At 38.6% G+C, this 17,192-nt stretch overlaps 1 protein-coding gene across 2 annotated transcripts; it reads right to left on the bottom strand.

Moving 5' to 3' along the window:
* Window positions 1-1,963: 1,963 nt before the first annotated feature.
* GKN2 (gastrokine 2) lies at window positions 1,964-13,244 on the bottom strand. Of its 2 annotated transcripts, XM_079941178.1 has the most exons (6): window positions 13,126-13,244; window positions 6,767-6,820; window positions 6,190-6,327; window positions 4,262-4,372; window positions 3,463-3,619; window positions 1,964-2,340 (listed from the first exon to the last, which is right to left on the bottom strand). In XM_079941178.1, the coding sequence occupies exons 1-6, from the start codon at window positions 13,177-13,179 to the stop codon at window positions 2,258-2,260; spliced, it is 597 nt and encodes a 198-aa protein (XP_079797304.1). In that variant the 5' UTR covers window positions 13,180-13,244; the 3' UTR covers window positions 1,964-2,257. The 2 variants fall into 2 exon arrangements, with proteins under 2 accessions (XP_079797304.1, XP_079797305.1); XM_079941179.1 differs by lacking the exon at window positions 6,767-6,820 and having other exon boundaries at window positions 13,126-13,216.
* Window positions 13,245-17,192: the final 3,948 nt, after the last annotated feature.

Raw genomic sequence — 17,192 nt, 5'->3', positions numbered from 1 at the left:
AAAACTGTCACAAGAGACAAAAAAGGTTGTGATATAATGACAAAAAGCTCAATTTACCAAGAAGATAAAACAATTATAAATATATGTGCACTCAACACACTAAACATAAAAAGCAAATATGGATTGATCTAAAGGGAGAAGTAGACAGCAATATAATAATACTAGGGGACTGCAATACCCCACTTTTAATAATGGGTAGATCATTCAGACAGAATATCAATAAGGAAACAGCAGGCTTGAACTACACTATAGAGCAAATGAACCTAACAGATATATACAGAACATTCCATCCACCAGCTGCAGAATACACATTCTCCTCAAGCGCACAGGGAACAGGATTCTATGCTATTCTATTCTCCAGGATAGATCATATGTTAGTCCACAAAACAAGTCTTAACAAATTTAAGAAGATTGGAATCATTCCAGGTATCTTTCCCAATCTTTTCCAACCACAGTGCAATAAAACTAGAAGGCAATAATAAAAGGAAAACACAAAAACTCACAAGTACATGGAAATTAAACCACACATTCTTAACCATTGGGTCAAAGAGAAGTCAAAAGAGAAACTAGAAATACCTTGAGGCAAACAAAAACAAAAACAGAATTAATATCTTCCCTCCCCAACCCTTAAGAAAGGGCTCCTTTCTGGAGAAGGTTTAATGGAGCCCCAGCTTCCTTTTAGCTTACATTTGGACTCACTCCTCTTAGGCATGTGCCTGGCCTATTCCACCTGCTTCTTGTAATAGGTATTCATCATGACACCAGAACTGAGCAGGGTCAGCTGATTTAAGGAAAGCAGAGGTAGGAAAAAGCAGAACTCAAAGTTCTCTTTTGAGTTTCACTTTTTAAATTTTCTGCTTTTAAAATGGTAATAATATTATAAAAACTAATAAGGATAACACAGTTCTAAGCAGTAAATTCCAAAGAAAGTTGCCAATCACAACCCTTCCCCTACCCCACTCCCACCAGCCCCAGCCAGAGGAGTAAGAACGTGTACCCACATGATTCAGTGAGGCTCCTTTCCAGAGATTTTTTAATTAAAGCTAATCTGAAATTAGAACTAAGAGTCCATTTCCTTTCTGATGATGACACAAGGAAGATGGGGACCTTGGGGCTCAGAGTGATGTTGGTTTTACCACCATGGAGAAAGCCAGTGTCAGATCCTGAGGGAGACATGTAGAGAGAAAGAGAGTTTAGAGTGGAAAAATATAGTCTGGCCACCTTCAAGCGTCTAGTTCTAACTACCCAACCAAGACCAGAATATCCCTATCCTTCTATGGCTGAGATGAGACAATAAATTGCAGCCACCCCCAACAGAATTTAGCTCAGTTATTTTAACTTTCTTTACTATTGTAGTTTTGCCAGCATACCTAGCCCAGTACTGACGGTTATTAAGGAGTAGATGTATAGTGTTAGGAATAGGAACAGTTGATGAAGACAGAAATTCTTGTTAAAGTAGTTCCTCTTTGCTCTGACCTTGCACTCGCTGACTACTCCATATGATAACCAACCATAGGATCTGGGAATTTCCCCACATTATGCAACTTATTTGAAATATTAAAAATTGTTTTCCTTCTATATATTGACTTGACATTCCCAGTTAGGGCCTCACTCCTGTAAAGATTTTCAGTAATGGGCATCTTTCTCTGGGTGACGTGTGTTCCTCTCTATCTCTCTCTCCTCACTCTGGGATGAAATATATCATGATAGTGTTTATGAAGTTTGAGTCTACTGCTCTGATGAGCTAAAAGGTATGTGAATGGCTCTCAAAGCTGGGTGCTTTGTCAGAGGGCACAGTTTTCTTCACCTGAGCAGTCAAGTTGTCTGATAAGGGTATAAATAATCCATCCCCTTCACTAGGTGAAGGTCAATGCCACCTGAGCCCCTGCTCTACCTAGGCTGCCCAGTGTGTTGGTTGGACAGATGGGCAGCTGGTCTAAGTGTCAAATGCAAAACTGAAGACTTGTACATAGCTGACCAGACTGTATGTGACTCACATATATTAGCTGGGAATTTTCACACTATGTACTGTACTTGAAATCCTGGCAATTTCTTTCCTTCTATATATTGACATAAACATTGTTTGGCTTCCCTTTGCTACTTACAAGAAAAGAAAACACCCAGATATCTATAAATATCGTACTTATGTTTTACTACTGAATCTCAAAATTTGTTGGGACGTTGACAAAGAATTTAATTTGGCCGTTGAGTGGAAACGTGTATTTCTCTGAAAAGATGAAACCAGTGGGCTGATGCCTTAAATGTGAAGGTCTGCACAGATGGAAATTCCCAAGATGCCCAGGAGCCCAGCCTTTGCACAGCCTTCAGCACAAGTATCATCTGAAAAGGGGAGAAAATTTTAAAGAAAGAGAATTAAGAAATTACTAGAATTCAGCAAACCAATGCCCTTTTGTAGATGTCTTGACTAGGGGGTGTACATGTAATTTCATGTTCCCCAAGATTTTAGCTATACTTGTATTGCAAAGAATAATAATATATTAGCTTAAATATACTGACAATTCCCAGAAGTGCTCTCTGGCTCAACTCGATTAATGCTATGACATTCTGCATTAATGGCATGCCTGCATGCCTTTACTTATAAGTACTAATGACCTTATGAAAAGTAAAAATATCTTAATTTTTTCTGGGCAATAGATAGGTAATAAATGCTAATTCTTTTCTTCTTTACCTTCCACTACTCTGGGGAATTTCTCTTGTTACCTTTGTCATCTGTGATCCAGCTTTTCTTTCACTCTGTCACTCTGCCATACTTAGCAATTTTGTGTAAAAATACCAGTAATGACTGCAGTGACGTATGTTACCTGCATGAATCAGTTTTTATTCCCTGTCAGTCCACTTTGCCTGCTCTTTCTTGGACCAATTTTATCTTAGATCCTGAGACTATTTTTAAACGTTTTTGAGAAATAATTGACAAGTATATCTGTATATATGTAAAGTGTACAACATGATAATTTGATATACATGTACATTGTAAAAGCTCAAGATAGCACATCCAACACCTTGTGTAGTTAACATATGTAACCTGTGTGTGTGTGTGTGTGTGTGTGTGTGTGTGTGTGTGTGTGGTAAGAATGCTTAATATTTACTCTCAGCAACTTTCAAGTATGCAATATCATCTTATTAACCAGAGTTACCATGCTGTACTTTAGAGAATCCAATAGCTTTTCATGTGTCCTCATGAATCTTTTTTATTCCATCTTCTGTCTTAAGTCACTAACTTCTCCATCAGACTATGTGTTCCTTGGAGGCAGAGTTGTTTCATTTCTGTCTCTCCCTAACATTTAGCACTATTTCCACACATGGTAGATATTTAATTCCCAACGTAAACCAAACTGAGTCATGTTTCATGTTTATTTGTATTCACACAGCACCTGGAAGAGTGGCTGACATATTGGAGCTGTCAGAAAATATCTGGTGAAGGAATGATTTATTGGTACTCACGTGTCTTTTCAGCCACTTCCCCTTTGTACAAGGGGATATGTTCGCAGAGCTGCCTGATGGGTGATCCAAACAGGAACCAATCCACATCTGTGATCAGAGACTGCAGTGGGTTATACTTGACCCAGATGTATTTGTCGGAGAACATGTTGTTCAAAGCCTAGATCAGTAGGAGTGGAATAGGATGAAATAAATTGACATAATCCGGTGTAACTTATTCTAAATTGTGACTTTTTCTCTTTTGAATTATTAAACAGGAGGTGGTCAGGAATCTCAAGATATCATCTCTTTTTGACCACTTGGTCTGTAGAGAAACCTCATTATTACCAATGTTATTTTGCAGCTGGTGACAATGAAACCCAGAGAGGGTGAATCCTGTGCCCGATGAAAAGACACAAAAGGAGAAATAAATCTCAGATTCCTAGCCTCACACGGTGTTTGTTTATTCTCACTATGCTGTATTTCTTTGCACCATTGTGTCATTGGATATCATCACTCATTTTTTCTGCCCATCACTATTTCTTAAAGCCTTGCTCTGAGAAGAGAATGTTTAGTCCTTTCTACAAAGACACTGGAATTTATTGTAAGTTTTTGTATTGGGGGCTGTAGGGTGGAGCTCAAGCTAAGAGATTTATTCCTGCTCTAAAATCAATAAATGTGAAGATGCTTTAATGTGGAGGGTACCATAGCCACAATAAGGTATGATATTATGATCTTCTCCCCTTACCCTCTTCATTTCTCTATGGGCACCAGTATTCCCTGGCTCAAGAACAGGGAATACTAAGGGTTACCCCAGACTTACCTGCCCCTCAAAGATGTACCGCTGGAGTTGGTCCAGAGCAGGGATGGCCTTATGGTTCATCTTCAAGATGTAGCAGGCTCTTCGGGAGAGCACCCTGGAGGCGATGTAGCCCTGAAGCAGCAAGAGCGCAGTTACTGCCCCTCCCAGTTCCCTGGGTTCTGAGCTTGGTGAGGATGGGCCTTGCAGAAAGGCTTGAGCATGCGTAGTGATATTTTCAGGCTGCAATCAGTTCTATCCATTCGACTTCTTTTACATAGTCGTTTTACTTTTTCACTTGTCATTTCTATCTCTGAATTTGTGTAAACCCACGATGTGTGCCCCACTTTTCATGTTTTGGGTCTACAGTTTGGGGTTTGAAAGCTTGAGAAGAAGCCGCTCTCTGTCTCTTTCTATTGATTTTGTTCTGCCTCTTCCTCAATTTGGAGTAAATACGGTATTCTTTAGAACTGTGCTTTCCAATATGTTAGCTACCAGTCACACGTGGCCATATAAATTTAAATTCAAATTAAATAAAATTTAAAATGTATTTCCTCCATCACACATTTCAAGTGCTGAGTAGCCGCAAGTGGCTAGTAGCTTCCCTATTGGAAAATGCAGATATAGAGCCTTTCTACCATTGCAGAAAGTTCTACTGGACAGTGATGCTTTAGAAGCTCTCCTCAACATACCCACACCCTGCACACCCACCACACATACATTTTCATTGATTCTCCCCTCCCCTCCTTTACCATCTTCTATCTTTTCTCCACCTAAGACTGGATTAGGATGGGTTGGAGGAAGTTGGGATAGGAAGAACAATGGAGGGTGAGGTCCTTGGAGCCAAAAGGAACCTTCTGGAATCTTCATACAGAGTGGAATTTTCTGTACATAGTTCCAAATAATTATACACCCTATAAGAGTGCAAATATTACAAATCTTTCTAGTTCCTATTTTTCAGTTCTCACAAATTTCCAGTCCTTAAAATCCAAAAATTGACTAAGGCTGAACCTGATGATAGTGGAAGAGGTTTTAACCAAATTCTCACCTATCCTCACGCTATTTTTTTGAAAGATACTTTTGTGATTTCCCTGACATCTGCTTAAAAAGAATTTCAGCACAACTTCCTTGTAAAGCATATCTTTCAAAGACTCTATGCTTTCAGATGTGTCGTGGAACTCCCACTACCAGTGGGGCAGAGGGAGTGAGGAGGTTTCTATAAGAAAAGGAGAAGAAAGTCACGTTCGAATGTCCAGTGCAACGGACTCCAGACTACTTATATCCACAGTGCATAGCTCTCTCCATAGGTGAAAGCGGGCTCATCACCCAGGTGGAACAAATGGAAAACAAACAAAAGAATAAATGAATCAAGGACAGAATAAGTTTCCTGAGATTTATTGTTAATACCAGTAACTGAAACTTGGAAATAGTTTAATGTTTTTAGTTTAGATATTTTCATTCTTCCAGAAGCAGTATGATTTACTGCATATACATAGTCAACTGTGTAGAGTTGTTCTGGATTCCTGCTACTTTGTGACTGTTTGCTGCATTATTGTTCTTTGTCTGTATAATTTTTTGTATTAGAAGCCCTACTTCATTCATTCAGTCATTTGACGAATATTTTTGAGAGCCTGTGTGCCAGGCCTGGCCTTGGGTTTTAGTCACTCTTCCAGGCACTTTCTGAGCCTGTAGTTAGCCAATATGATTGTGTTTTCCACCTGAAAAGGTCAAGCGAATTTGTATGCTTCCTGTCTCATCACATTTTTTAATTAGAAATGGTTTTGTTTGATTGGTTTTTAATCAATTGCTTGATTATTTAAGGGGAAAAGCAGAAGGAAGGATATTGTGAAAGAATTGCAAGGATAGATCCTGGAATTCAAATGCACAATAAATGGCTGCCCCTCCACGCTTTAGAAGTGCATTCTTGAAGAATATAAAATATTGCTGCTTACATGTTTATAGTCAAAAATCGTGGTAGAGGAGCATGATCCTGCATGGATGTTAATCACGGCGGTATTTTTTTCATTGTCAATTGTCATTGTCTCCTGAATAGGGCCATCATTGTCAGTTGGGCTGATGATGTTATAAACCTAGATTGACAAAAGACATAATGGTTTTTTCATAAACTATGTGCATTGGAAAGGCAGCCCTCCCTGCAAAGTAAAGCCTTCTATTGCTTCAAACAAGAGATTGAACCTTGAAACATCTCCACTGGCATCCCAGACCAAAAGCCCATGCTAAAGTTAGAATGCAAAGGTCTTCCTCATAGTTCACTGCATTATATATGGGCAAAGCAATGGCATTACATGAGAAATGAAATTAACCACATTTTAAAGCAATGGGGTATGTTTTTTAAGGTATTGTGATTGGAAAGAAATAATCAACCTCATTGTTTCTGTTATTGGTTATTTCTGGAATTTCATCCCACATAGGACATGTGGACTCTCTACTGTCCTTCACATTATCTCATATCTTCTTTTTCCTCTCCCAATATCTCTAAGATATAAAGTCTATAGTGAACCAACTCACCTCATATCCATGAGATTGTGTCCCAAAGATGGCCAGTGCCACCAGAAATATCACCTGAAAAACCGACCAGTCACATCTATTCACAATAGGGCTGTCACTTAGGGTGGGAACATGAGGTGACATTGGACAAGACAAGCACAAATATCACAGAAAACATATGCTTAAGACACTGGTGGGAGGTCATGGATGGTCAACAGTCCACTTCCAAAATGTGAAACACACATTCATTCATTTGACAGGCATTTGTTGGGTTCATGCTATTTTTCAGACACAGGTTCTACCTTTGTTACCAAATTCCCAACCCTTCCTAACAACACAACCTTCTAGAAATCATAGTTCTTATGCCAGAAAAAAAAAAAACAAAAAAACTTGGGGGAGGTGAGCAGTGAGGAAGGATTCATTTTACTAAGGGGAGGACCCTAGTGGTATTCACACTGGCTTTAGTATACAGGAGTCAAGTTTTGTTTTTTTGGTTAAAAAAATTACTTAGTTCCTTGAGATTGAGAGAGTAAGACAGATTTAAGTGGATTCATGGGTGATAGAGATACAATCGATTCCTAAATGCAAACTATGAAAATCCGATGCTTGGAGGCATGACTAACTTTTGAGGCTGACATCAAGGAAAACCTCCACAGTCTCCTTAGTGATACCATCAGACAAGTGTTAGGCCAGCAGACCGTGAGACTGACATGGAGGCACTGCTGACATTTTGTTGCAGTTATATGAGAGACTCCCAACATGCTGATCCCAGTTTTGTGTTCTCTCTTCTGAACATCACAGTGTACTGCACGGCCATGGAAATTGCTGATGAAGGAGAAGGCAGATATTTTTAGGACCTGTCAGTGGGATTTTCCTCCTTCCTTTTGCATCTCACCAATAACATTTTTCTGCTGGTGACTGTGAGTAGAATGTCTAACATGGACCTATATGCAGCTGTCCAACCTGCCTACTTGCATAGGGACAACCTGGACTCCTGGACAACCTCTGACACTCCTATGTATTCTGTTTAATGGATCTAATACAGAGGTCTGAATAGGTGGGTGAAGGGCTAGCCACCTTAGTGGTATGATTAGAGAGAGCTCAGGAAGTGTCCCCTGCCCCCAAGTAACCCCTCACCCAACACCATGATTAATATACCACTGTTCCAGGTTTGTGTTTTAGGGTTAGGTATCCTCTAAAAAAATCAAGATACCTTGGGAGAGGCGACTCTTTAAGCTGACAGTCTTAAACACCTTACGGGGAGGTATTATTTTGCTTTCTCCTTCAATAGCTCAATGAGAATAAGGGATAGAGACTGGGGGAAGGAGTTCCATTCTGGATCAGAACATAGTCAACTAACCATCCATGGAGTACCGCAATGTGGAGCTATGGGAGAATGGGATCAGGGCTGGGATCAACTGGAGTGGTCATGGCAGGATTACTTTGCCATGATTGCTTGGTAAGTGGAGCCTAAGATGGAGAAATTTCAAGACTAAATCCCACATTTACTGGCCTGGGGAAATCACATTCCTCTGTGCCTCAGTCTCCTCACCTATAGAATGGGGCAATACTACACAGCTCATAGAATTGCTTAAGTGAATGGATGAAATGATTCATGCAAATGTTTAGCATAGGGCCTAGTACACACTTGGGAAATGACGGCTGCCATTATTATTATTATTATTATTATGGATATTATTATTTTAAAATCACCACTTCTCCTTTTGTGTGTGTGTGTGTGTGTGTGTGTGTGTGTGTGTGTGTGTTACGCGGGCCTCTCACTCTTGTGGCCTCTCCCGTTGCGGAGCACAGGCTCCGGACGCGCAGGCTCAGCGACCATGGCTCACGGGCCTAGCCACTCCGTGGCATGTGGGATCTTCCCAGACCGGGACACGAACCCGTGTCCCCTGCATCGGCAGGCGGACTCTCAACCACTGCGCCACCAGCGAAGCCCACTACTTCTCCTTTAGATAGTAAATACAGTTGTCCTAAAATGCCTACATTCCCTCCAAAGTTCATAATAAGGAATTATTACCAAAATTAAAATTCCCTAGATATTTCCAATTTTTTTCTTTGTAATTTTTTAGTAAACATCTCAAGAAACAGATAATGGACAAATAAATATGGACAAATTAATATTCAACATTATTCCTGCCAAAGACAGCATTAATTCAATCACAGAAGTTTAGAAGCATGCAGTGTTTGTCTGAGACCCCTGAAAGCCAAGGCATATTAGATATGAGCATTCTCTGCAAGCAGCCACCATAAGGGTGTAAAGAAACATAAACAAATACTCACAAGGATTTTCATTTTGCCTGAAAGGCAGAAGCTGCTGGAGCAAATGAGGCTGCCCATGCAACTTCTCCCCTTTATACTGGCTTTAAGGTGTGGAAATCTCTTTCCAGAATGATCACTTTGGAAAGAGCCATGTCCACATCAGTAACACACCCCAGCAAACTCCTTTATCGGGATTGAGACCCAACCACATAACCTGATATCAGCAAAGTTCATTATTCACTAGTAAAAATTTGCCACTTGGTTACTCTGTAAATATTCCCTCTTATCTGCTCTATGGTACATTTGAGATTTCGATGTCCACCCTTTAAAAATATTACAAGATGCTTGTTCTACACAAACATCTTGTCGTCATTTATATCTAATATTCCTAAATCCCCCCTGAAGGTAAAGTCCACCCTTAAGACCTAAGTTGAGCCCTCACTCAATGCCTTTTCAGCCCTGCCTTGTTTGTTGAATTCTTCCACCCAAAGGATGGATATGGGACTAGGGGCAAGGACAGTGTCTGGGGCCCTGATTTGAGGCTTTATGACTTTATTTCTCCTCCCATTTACAGTTGGTGCCAATTTCCAGAGATCCATGAGGAGCGAGGCTCAGACATCTCTCTGCCCAATTAACATCATTAACCGAATGTATCATTAAACCTTGCCCAAAACTCCATCAAAACTATGACATATAATTCTTGTTACCTTGAGATGCACTGAGAAATCCTCAGATTAAAAAATAGAGAGAATACAGTTTAATTCGAGTAATTTTTATAACGCCACATCAGAAATGGCTAACTAACATTAGGGTGGAATCATGAACTTAGAGGCGGGGAAATACAAAAACAAATAGTACCTGTAAATGGCAGAATTGTTCAATATTGAAAATTATTACAGTAAGCAAAGCAATAGCATAAATGATGCTCTTGTTCTACAGCTGGAATGACGTCCAGCAGCTTTTTAAAAATAGGGCTTTGGGCTTCCCTGGTGGCGCAGTGGTTGAGAGTCGCCTGCCGATGCAGGGGACGTGGGTTCGTGCCCCGGTCCGGGAAGATCCCACATGCCCTGGAGCGGCTGGGCCCTTGAGCCATGGCCGCTGAGCCTGCAAGTCCGAAGCCTGTGCTCTGCAACGGGAGAGGCCACAACACTGAGAGGCCCGCGTACAAATTGGGCTTTTACAAACTTATGGTGACCAAAGGAGAAATATGGCAGGGAGGGATAAATTAGGCATTTGGGATTAACATATACACAACTACTGTGTATAAAATAGATAAACAGCAAGGATCTACTGTATACCTCAGGGAACACTGCTCAATATTCTGTTATAATCTATATGGGAAAAGAATCCGAGGAAGAATGGATATATGTATATGTATAACTGAATCACTTTGCTGTATATCTGAAACTAACACCACATTGTAAATCAAGTATAGTCTAATATAAAATAAAAATTAAATTAAAAAAACAAAAGGCAAGTTGGAAAATATTCATATGAATCCAATTTTCAGGGCAAAAAAATTTACTCTATGTGGATAAGCATAAATCAAAAGGGAAATATGTATTGCTTGGGAGAATGTAAAATTGATAAAAGAAAGCAATTTGCAATATTTATAAGCTCTAAAAATGACCATTACCTGAGGAAATAATTCTACCATTAGAATCAATCAGAAAAATTAATCAGAGGTGCAGTACGTGACTTAGTGTATATGGTATTTATTTTTTAAAGATGTATATCAATTAACTGGAAACAATTAAGTTCCCAGTGATATGCTTATATTTACATTATGGCACATAAACATATTATTATGTTCCGTTATGTGTGTGATGCTTTAAAGCTCATTGTATGACACAGGAAATGCTTAAAATATGGTATGTTAAACAGTAGTACAAAGAACCTGTAACAGAACATAGAAAGAGTAGCACGTAACACATGTTTACCTATAACACCAATGCTGTAAAAATATTGAATATGTATTTATGTCTCTGTGCTTAATATATATGTGTATATATGTGTGGTTCAGGGTTTTTAATATAAAAGTAGTCAATGGGGGCTTCCCTGGTGGCACAGTGGTTAAGAATCCGCCTGCCTGGGCTTCCCTGGTGGCGCAGTGGTTGAGAGTCCGCCTGCCGATGCAGGGGACACGGGTTCGTGCCCCAGTCCGGGAAGATCCCACATGCTGCGGAGTGGCTGGGCCCGTAAGCCATGGCCGCTGAGCCTGCGCGTCCGGGGCCTGTGCTCCGCAGCGGGAGAGACCACAACAGTGAGAGGCCTGCATACCGCAAAAAAAAAAAAAAGAAAGAAAAAAGAATCCACCTGCCAGTGCAGGGGACACGGGTTCAAGCCCTGGTCCAGGAAGATCCCATATGCCGCAGAGCAACTAAGCCCGTGTGCCACAACTACCGAGCCCACACTCTAGAGCCCACGAGCCACAAATACTGAGCCCGTCTGCCACAACTACTGAGTCCATGCGCCACAACTGCTGAGCCTGCACTCTAGAGCCCATGAGCCACAACTACTGAAGCCCACGCACCTAGACCCCGTGCTCCGCAACAAGAGAAGCCACCTCAATGAGAAGCCTGCACACCACAATGAAGAGTAGCCCCTGCTCGCCACAACTAGAGAAAGCCCGGGCACAGCAATGAAGATCCAACGCAGCCAAAAATAAATTAATTGATTAATCAATTTAAAAAAATAGGGCTTTTATAAAGCAGACATTTGGCAATTTTGGGGTTACCCTACTTCACTGGAATTCCCCTACCCTGGCTATTCAGCTGGGGAGATTGTAAAACGTGGTGTCTTATTAAATCTTTCTAAGATACCAACAGCAAGAAGGATTACAGTTTTTGTAGTACATCTGCAAATTTTCTCCCATAACTGGCTCCAAAGTCCCCCAGAATCATACCTATAGATATTAGGACAGTCAGAGATGTTATACTCTACCCTCTACTTTGTCTCCTGTCCCCAGGAGTTCTGAGTCTATAGATCTAATAATGACAATAGTTAGCCTTTACGGAGCACTTAATGTGTTCTAGCACTGTCTGAGCACTTTGCATATATTAATTCATTTGATCCTCATAACAATCTTATGTGTTAATTTCTAACCATTTTCATTTTACAGGTAGGAAAACTAAGGTCCAGAGAAATTAAGTAACTTTTCAATGGTACACAACTTTTAGGGGCAGGAGTCGGGATTTGACTGCAATCAGACATCAGAGTTCACACTGGTAACTATTACAAGTACCATCTGTCCTCTCTTATTTGTTGCTAAGTGTAACGTATTGCCTTGCTGAGATGGAGGCATTAGCAAGGAGACTTCTGGTTCCAGAAAGCTTCTTGACCAAAAGATAGACTTGAAAATAGGCCTACCCACAACTCAAGGGTGAGACTTTTCAACTAGATGCATAAAACACTGTGCTTGTAAAAGTTGTTATAAATGAAATTCAAGAGTAAGCTGCCCAGCTCCCCACTGAGGGTGTGAAATAGCTAACATGGAAGGGCCTCGTGCTGGCCTTACCCACACCTTGGACACTCTGATTCAATGTGTCTGAGAAAGGGGCACAGCCATGTGGACTTTTAAATGCCCATGGGTGATTCTAATTGGAAGAGCTGTTTCAAGTCCTTTCCAAACCCCTCTTGAGGAAACTAAGACTCAAACAGGTTAAGAAACTTGGCCAAGGTCATTTTAGATACAATTAGTGGCAAAGATAAGACTTTTCCTTGCTATTCTATTGTTCATACTAAATAGTAAGTCCACTCCCAAATACTGATTTTGTTAGTTGCCTTTCTTTACGTAAGTTTGAACCCATTTTCACTATTACCTTTTTATTATGAGACCTACATCCCCTATTTTTTCAATCTTTCTTCCTCTCTCTTTCTTCTCTCTCACTCTCTCTCACACACACACACGTGCACACATGTGCACAAAATTTACTTCTGCAACTCGTTTTTTAATTCGTCAGGCATTTACATTTAGATATACTATAATATATGAGACTCAATACATCTAAAATAAAAGTTGTTATATTCTTTCCCCCAAGACAGTCTTTTTTTCTGGACATTGTTATTTCTGCTAACAATTTCCTCCAGGAGTTTAGGCTTACCTTGAATTCATCCTTCCTTCTTCTGCCATTTTTCCTCTGTAATGCTTCGCCCATTTGTGTGTTTCTTTCCAATCCATGAGCTCAAACTCCATTTCTCATCCTCACCACCACACACTGTCCCTGTCAAAATGACTTTAATTAATCAGAATGGTTACACTAGCTGCTGTAATAAGCAACACCTAAATTTCAGTGATTTGACAACATAAACTTTTATTTCTCATTCACATAAAGTCCAACACAGATGACTTCATGGTGGATGGCTCTCCTCCAAGGGATGACTTTTGTGGCTTCCATCTTCTTCTTTACGTGGCTTCCCCATTTTCAATATGTAGTTTCGTGGTTATCCTAGCATCAACAATCTGGCAGTTGAGAGTTTAGACCAAAAGCATGAAGAAAAAACATCTGCTCTTAGCTTCTTCAGAATGAAAATGACCACATCCATGCATTATCCATTGGTGAGAACCAGTCACAGGCCCTATCCAGATGTGAGGGAAATGAAACTTAGCTCTGTGCCAAAAAGAGGAAGTCAGTCTTTGGGTATAAAAAAGGCCAAAACCGTCTTCCTGTTTCCAGGCTTTCCATTGTTCCATCCTCAAAACCAATTAATTCAAGACCTAAAAGCATCATTTTGCCTAAATTGCTCTTGTGTTCAAAGAATTTTTAAAACTCTCCATCAACTGTAGGAAGAAGTTGAAGACTCTTAGCTTGGTGTTTAACTCACTATTATAGTCTTCTCCCAAACTAACTTCCCCAAGTGCTATGAGTGGGAACTACTCTAAATGAAGGAGAGAAGATGTGTTTATAGAAGTAGAGAGATGTTCATGTACTCAATTGCCACAAAGGACACTCAAACCATTCAACTATACTTTCCTGTCCTTTCCCTCCATATCTTAGACTCCCTGCCTTTCACCATGTTATTTTCCTTTCATATTACCTTTATCCATTTTGTCTTTCTTCCTTTCTCCTTCCTTCATTTATTTCTCTTCTTCCTTCTACTCTTAATGACAGCCTACCTTGTGAAAATCACCATAAACATATTCTGAAGTGGATAGAAGAGTAAACCAGACCCAATGAGTATCTGTTCTCAGTTTGTTATTATAAACATAAATAACTATTAAAATATATAGTAGATGTTATACACAATACTATATATAAAATAGATAACCAATAAGGACTTACTGTATAGTACAGGGAACTATACTGAATATTTTGTAATAACCTATATGGGAAAAGAATCTGAAAAAGAATAGATATGTGTATATGTATAACTGAATCACTTTGCTGTACACCTGAAACTAACACAACATTGTAAATCAACTATACTTCAATTAAAAATAATAATTTAAAAAATATAGTAGATGTTAAGTATCAGAAGGGAGGCACAAGTAATTTGCAGTGACGTGGATGGACCTAGAGATTGTCATACTGAGTAAAGTAAGTCAGACAGAGAAATATCATATGATACCACTTATATGTGGAATCTAAAAAAAGGGTACAAGTGAACCTATTTACAAAACAGAAATTGAGTCACAGATGTAGAAAACAAACTTACGGTTACTAAGGAGTGAAGGAGGGGAGGGATAAGTTGGGAGATTGGGATCGACATATACACACTACTACATATAAAATACATAAGTAATAAGAACCTACTGTATAGCACAGGGAACACTATTCAATACGCTGTAATGACCTATATAGGAATAGAATCTAAAAAAGAGTGGATATATGTGTATGTATAACTGACTCACTTTGCTGTACACTTGAAACTAACACAATATTGTAAATCAACTATACTCCAATTTAAAAAATTAATTAAATAAAAAACAAAAAAATAAAAGAGAGGCACAAGTAGAATGATGTAATAATTCAAAATACAAATTGTATTGGCCATCTCTATCAGCAAAAACACGTTTATATTCTCCATTGTTTCTACATTACATAATCACCTAAAGTCTTTCCTTTAATGACCCTAAATTCACATACTGAGGCCCTAACACATCCCTGCCCCTGCTCCCCCACTCGCTTCTACTTTGGTATGGTGCAGTCAGCCTATGAATTCATTTCTATGTCATTTTTTGCCATACCCAAGAAAGGGCTCAAAACTGATGTTAGAAAGGAAAAAAAATCCAACTCTAAATGGCCCTGGGATGAGGATATAGCTATTTGGGCAAGATAATACAGATCTTATGTAAGAAAGATTAATTCCAAAGTAATTTTTTAAATACATACAAACAATGTACATGATGTAAAAGAAAGAAAAAAGTAGAAGAAAATACAATAAACTTTGATCCGATTTTGGCAATGCAAAAGAAAAAAGGTTTTCTAAGCCTAAAAGTATTAGAATAAACCACAAGAGAAAAGATACATAAACCTACCTGTATAAAATGTAAAAGGTAATTAATTGGTTCTTTTAAAGCAAAACTGTACACTTGAAACTAATATATGTCAATTATATCTCAATAAAATTTTTAAAAATGAATTTATTCATCCTAATAAAGGTCAAGTATAAAAAAATTTCACCTAACATCATACTTGAAGTCATGAAATAAAATTAATATATTGGACTTCAATAAAGTTTAAAATTTCTGCCCTTCCAAAGATACTGTTAAGAACATGAAAAGGAAAGCCTCAGACTGAGAGAAAATATTGCAAAATACATATCTGATAAAGACTCTATCTATACTATATATAGAACTTTCAAATTTAATAATAAAACATACATTTCAATTTTTAAAATGGGCAAAAAATATGACAAGATGGTTCACCAAAGAAAATATACGGATGGCAAATACATACAAAAAACAATGCTCAGCATCATTGGTAATTAGGGAAATGCAAATTAAAACCATTATACTTCTATTAGAATGGAAAAACCACCACCACAACAACAAGAAAAGAAAATTTAAAAGTCCAAGTGTTGTCAAAGATGTGAAACAAATGGAACAATCATACATTGTGGGCAGGTGTGCAAGATGCTACAACCACTTTGGAAAACGATTTGGCAATCTCCCATAAAATTAAATATACTCATTGTATAACCCAGAAATCTCACTCCTGGGTGTTTACCTAAGGGAAGTGAAAATATATGTATACATTAGAACCTGAACATGAGTATTTATAGTGGCTTTATTTGTAATCACCAAAAACAAGAAATAACCCAGTTGCCTTTCAGCTGGTGACTGGATAGGTAAAATGTGGTACATTTATATAATGAAATACTACTTAGCAAAAAAATAAAAATAAAAAGGACCAATCACTGACACACAGCTCAGATGAATCTCAAATGCATTATACTGAGTGAAAGCAGCCAAGATCAAAAGACTACCTACTGTATGATTCAATTTATATGGCATTTTGGAAAGATAAAACTAAAAGGACAGAAAACAGATGAGAGTTTGGCAGGGGCTGGGAATGAGGGGTAAGATCACCTATAGAGGGCACGAGGAACATTTTGGGGGGTAATGACAATGTTCTATATTGATTGTGCTGGTGGTTTCATGACTGCATGCATTTGCCAAAACTCATAGAAATAAGGATAAACATTCTAGATATTTATAAATTATATTTCAATAAACCTGATTAGGAAAATAATATTCATTAAGTGTAAAAAATAAGCAACATTTAAAACAAATTGAAAACTGAGGGAAATATTTTCCACATATATGAGGGACAAATGATAATATTCTCAACTTATGAAATGTTTTACAAATCCACAGGGAATAAAGGGAATAAAATGAATACACATAACATGTCTTTAATGGACAAAGATATGATTAGAGGGAACGAAATAATAGGAGATGGTTATGAGGTAACCATACCTGACACATCTTGCCTGGATTTGAATTGTCTAGGTTTTCCAGTTACTCACTGTGTATTCTTTGGCAAATTATTTAACCTCTCTGTTCCTTAATATCTTCATCTCTAAAGAAAAGGTAATAAAATGGCTCCTCACAGGGTTACTGTGAAGATTAAATGAGGGTACACATAGAAAGCACTTAGAAGAGTAGCTGACACAGTAGGTGCTCAATAAATGTTATCTAATAGTATGGTCACTATTTATTATTCAT

Source organism: Stenella coeruleoalba (assembly GCF_951394435.1).
Source record: "Stenella coeruleoalba genome assembly, chromosome: 13".
Lineage (NCBI taxonomy): Eukaryota > Metazoa > Chordata > Mammalia > Artiodactyla > Delphinidae > Stenella > Stenella coeruleoalba.
This window is presented reverse-complemented; position numbering and strand designations above follow the sequence as displayed.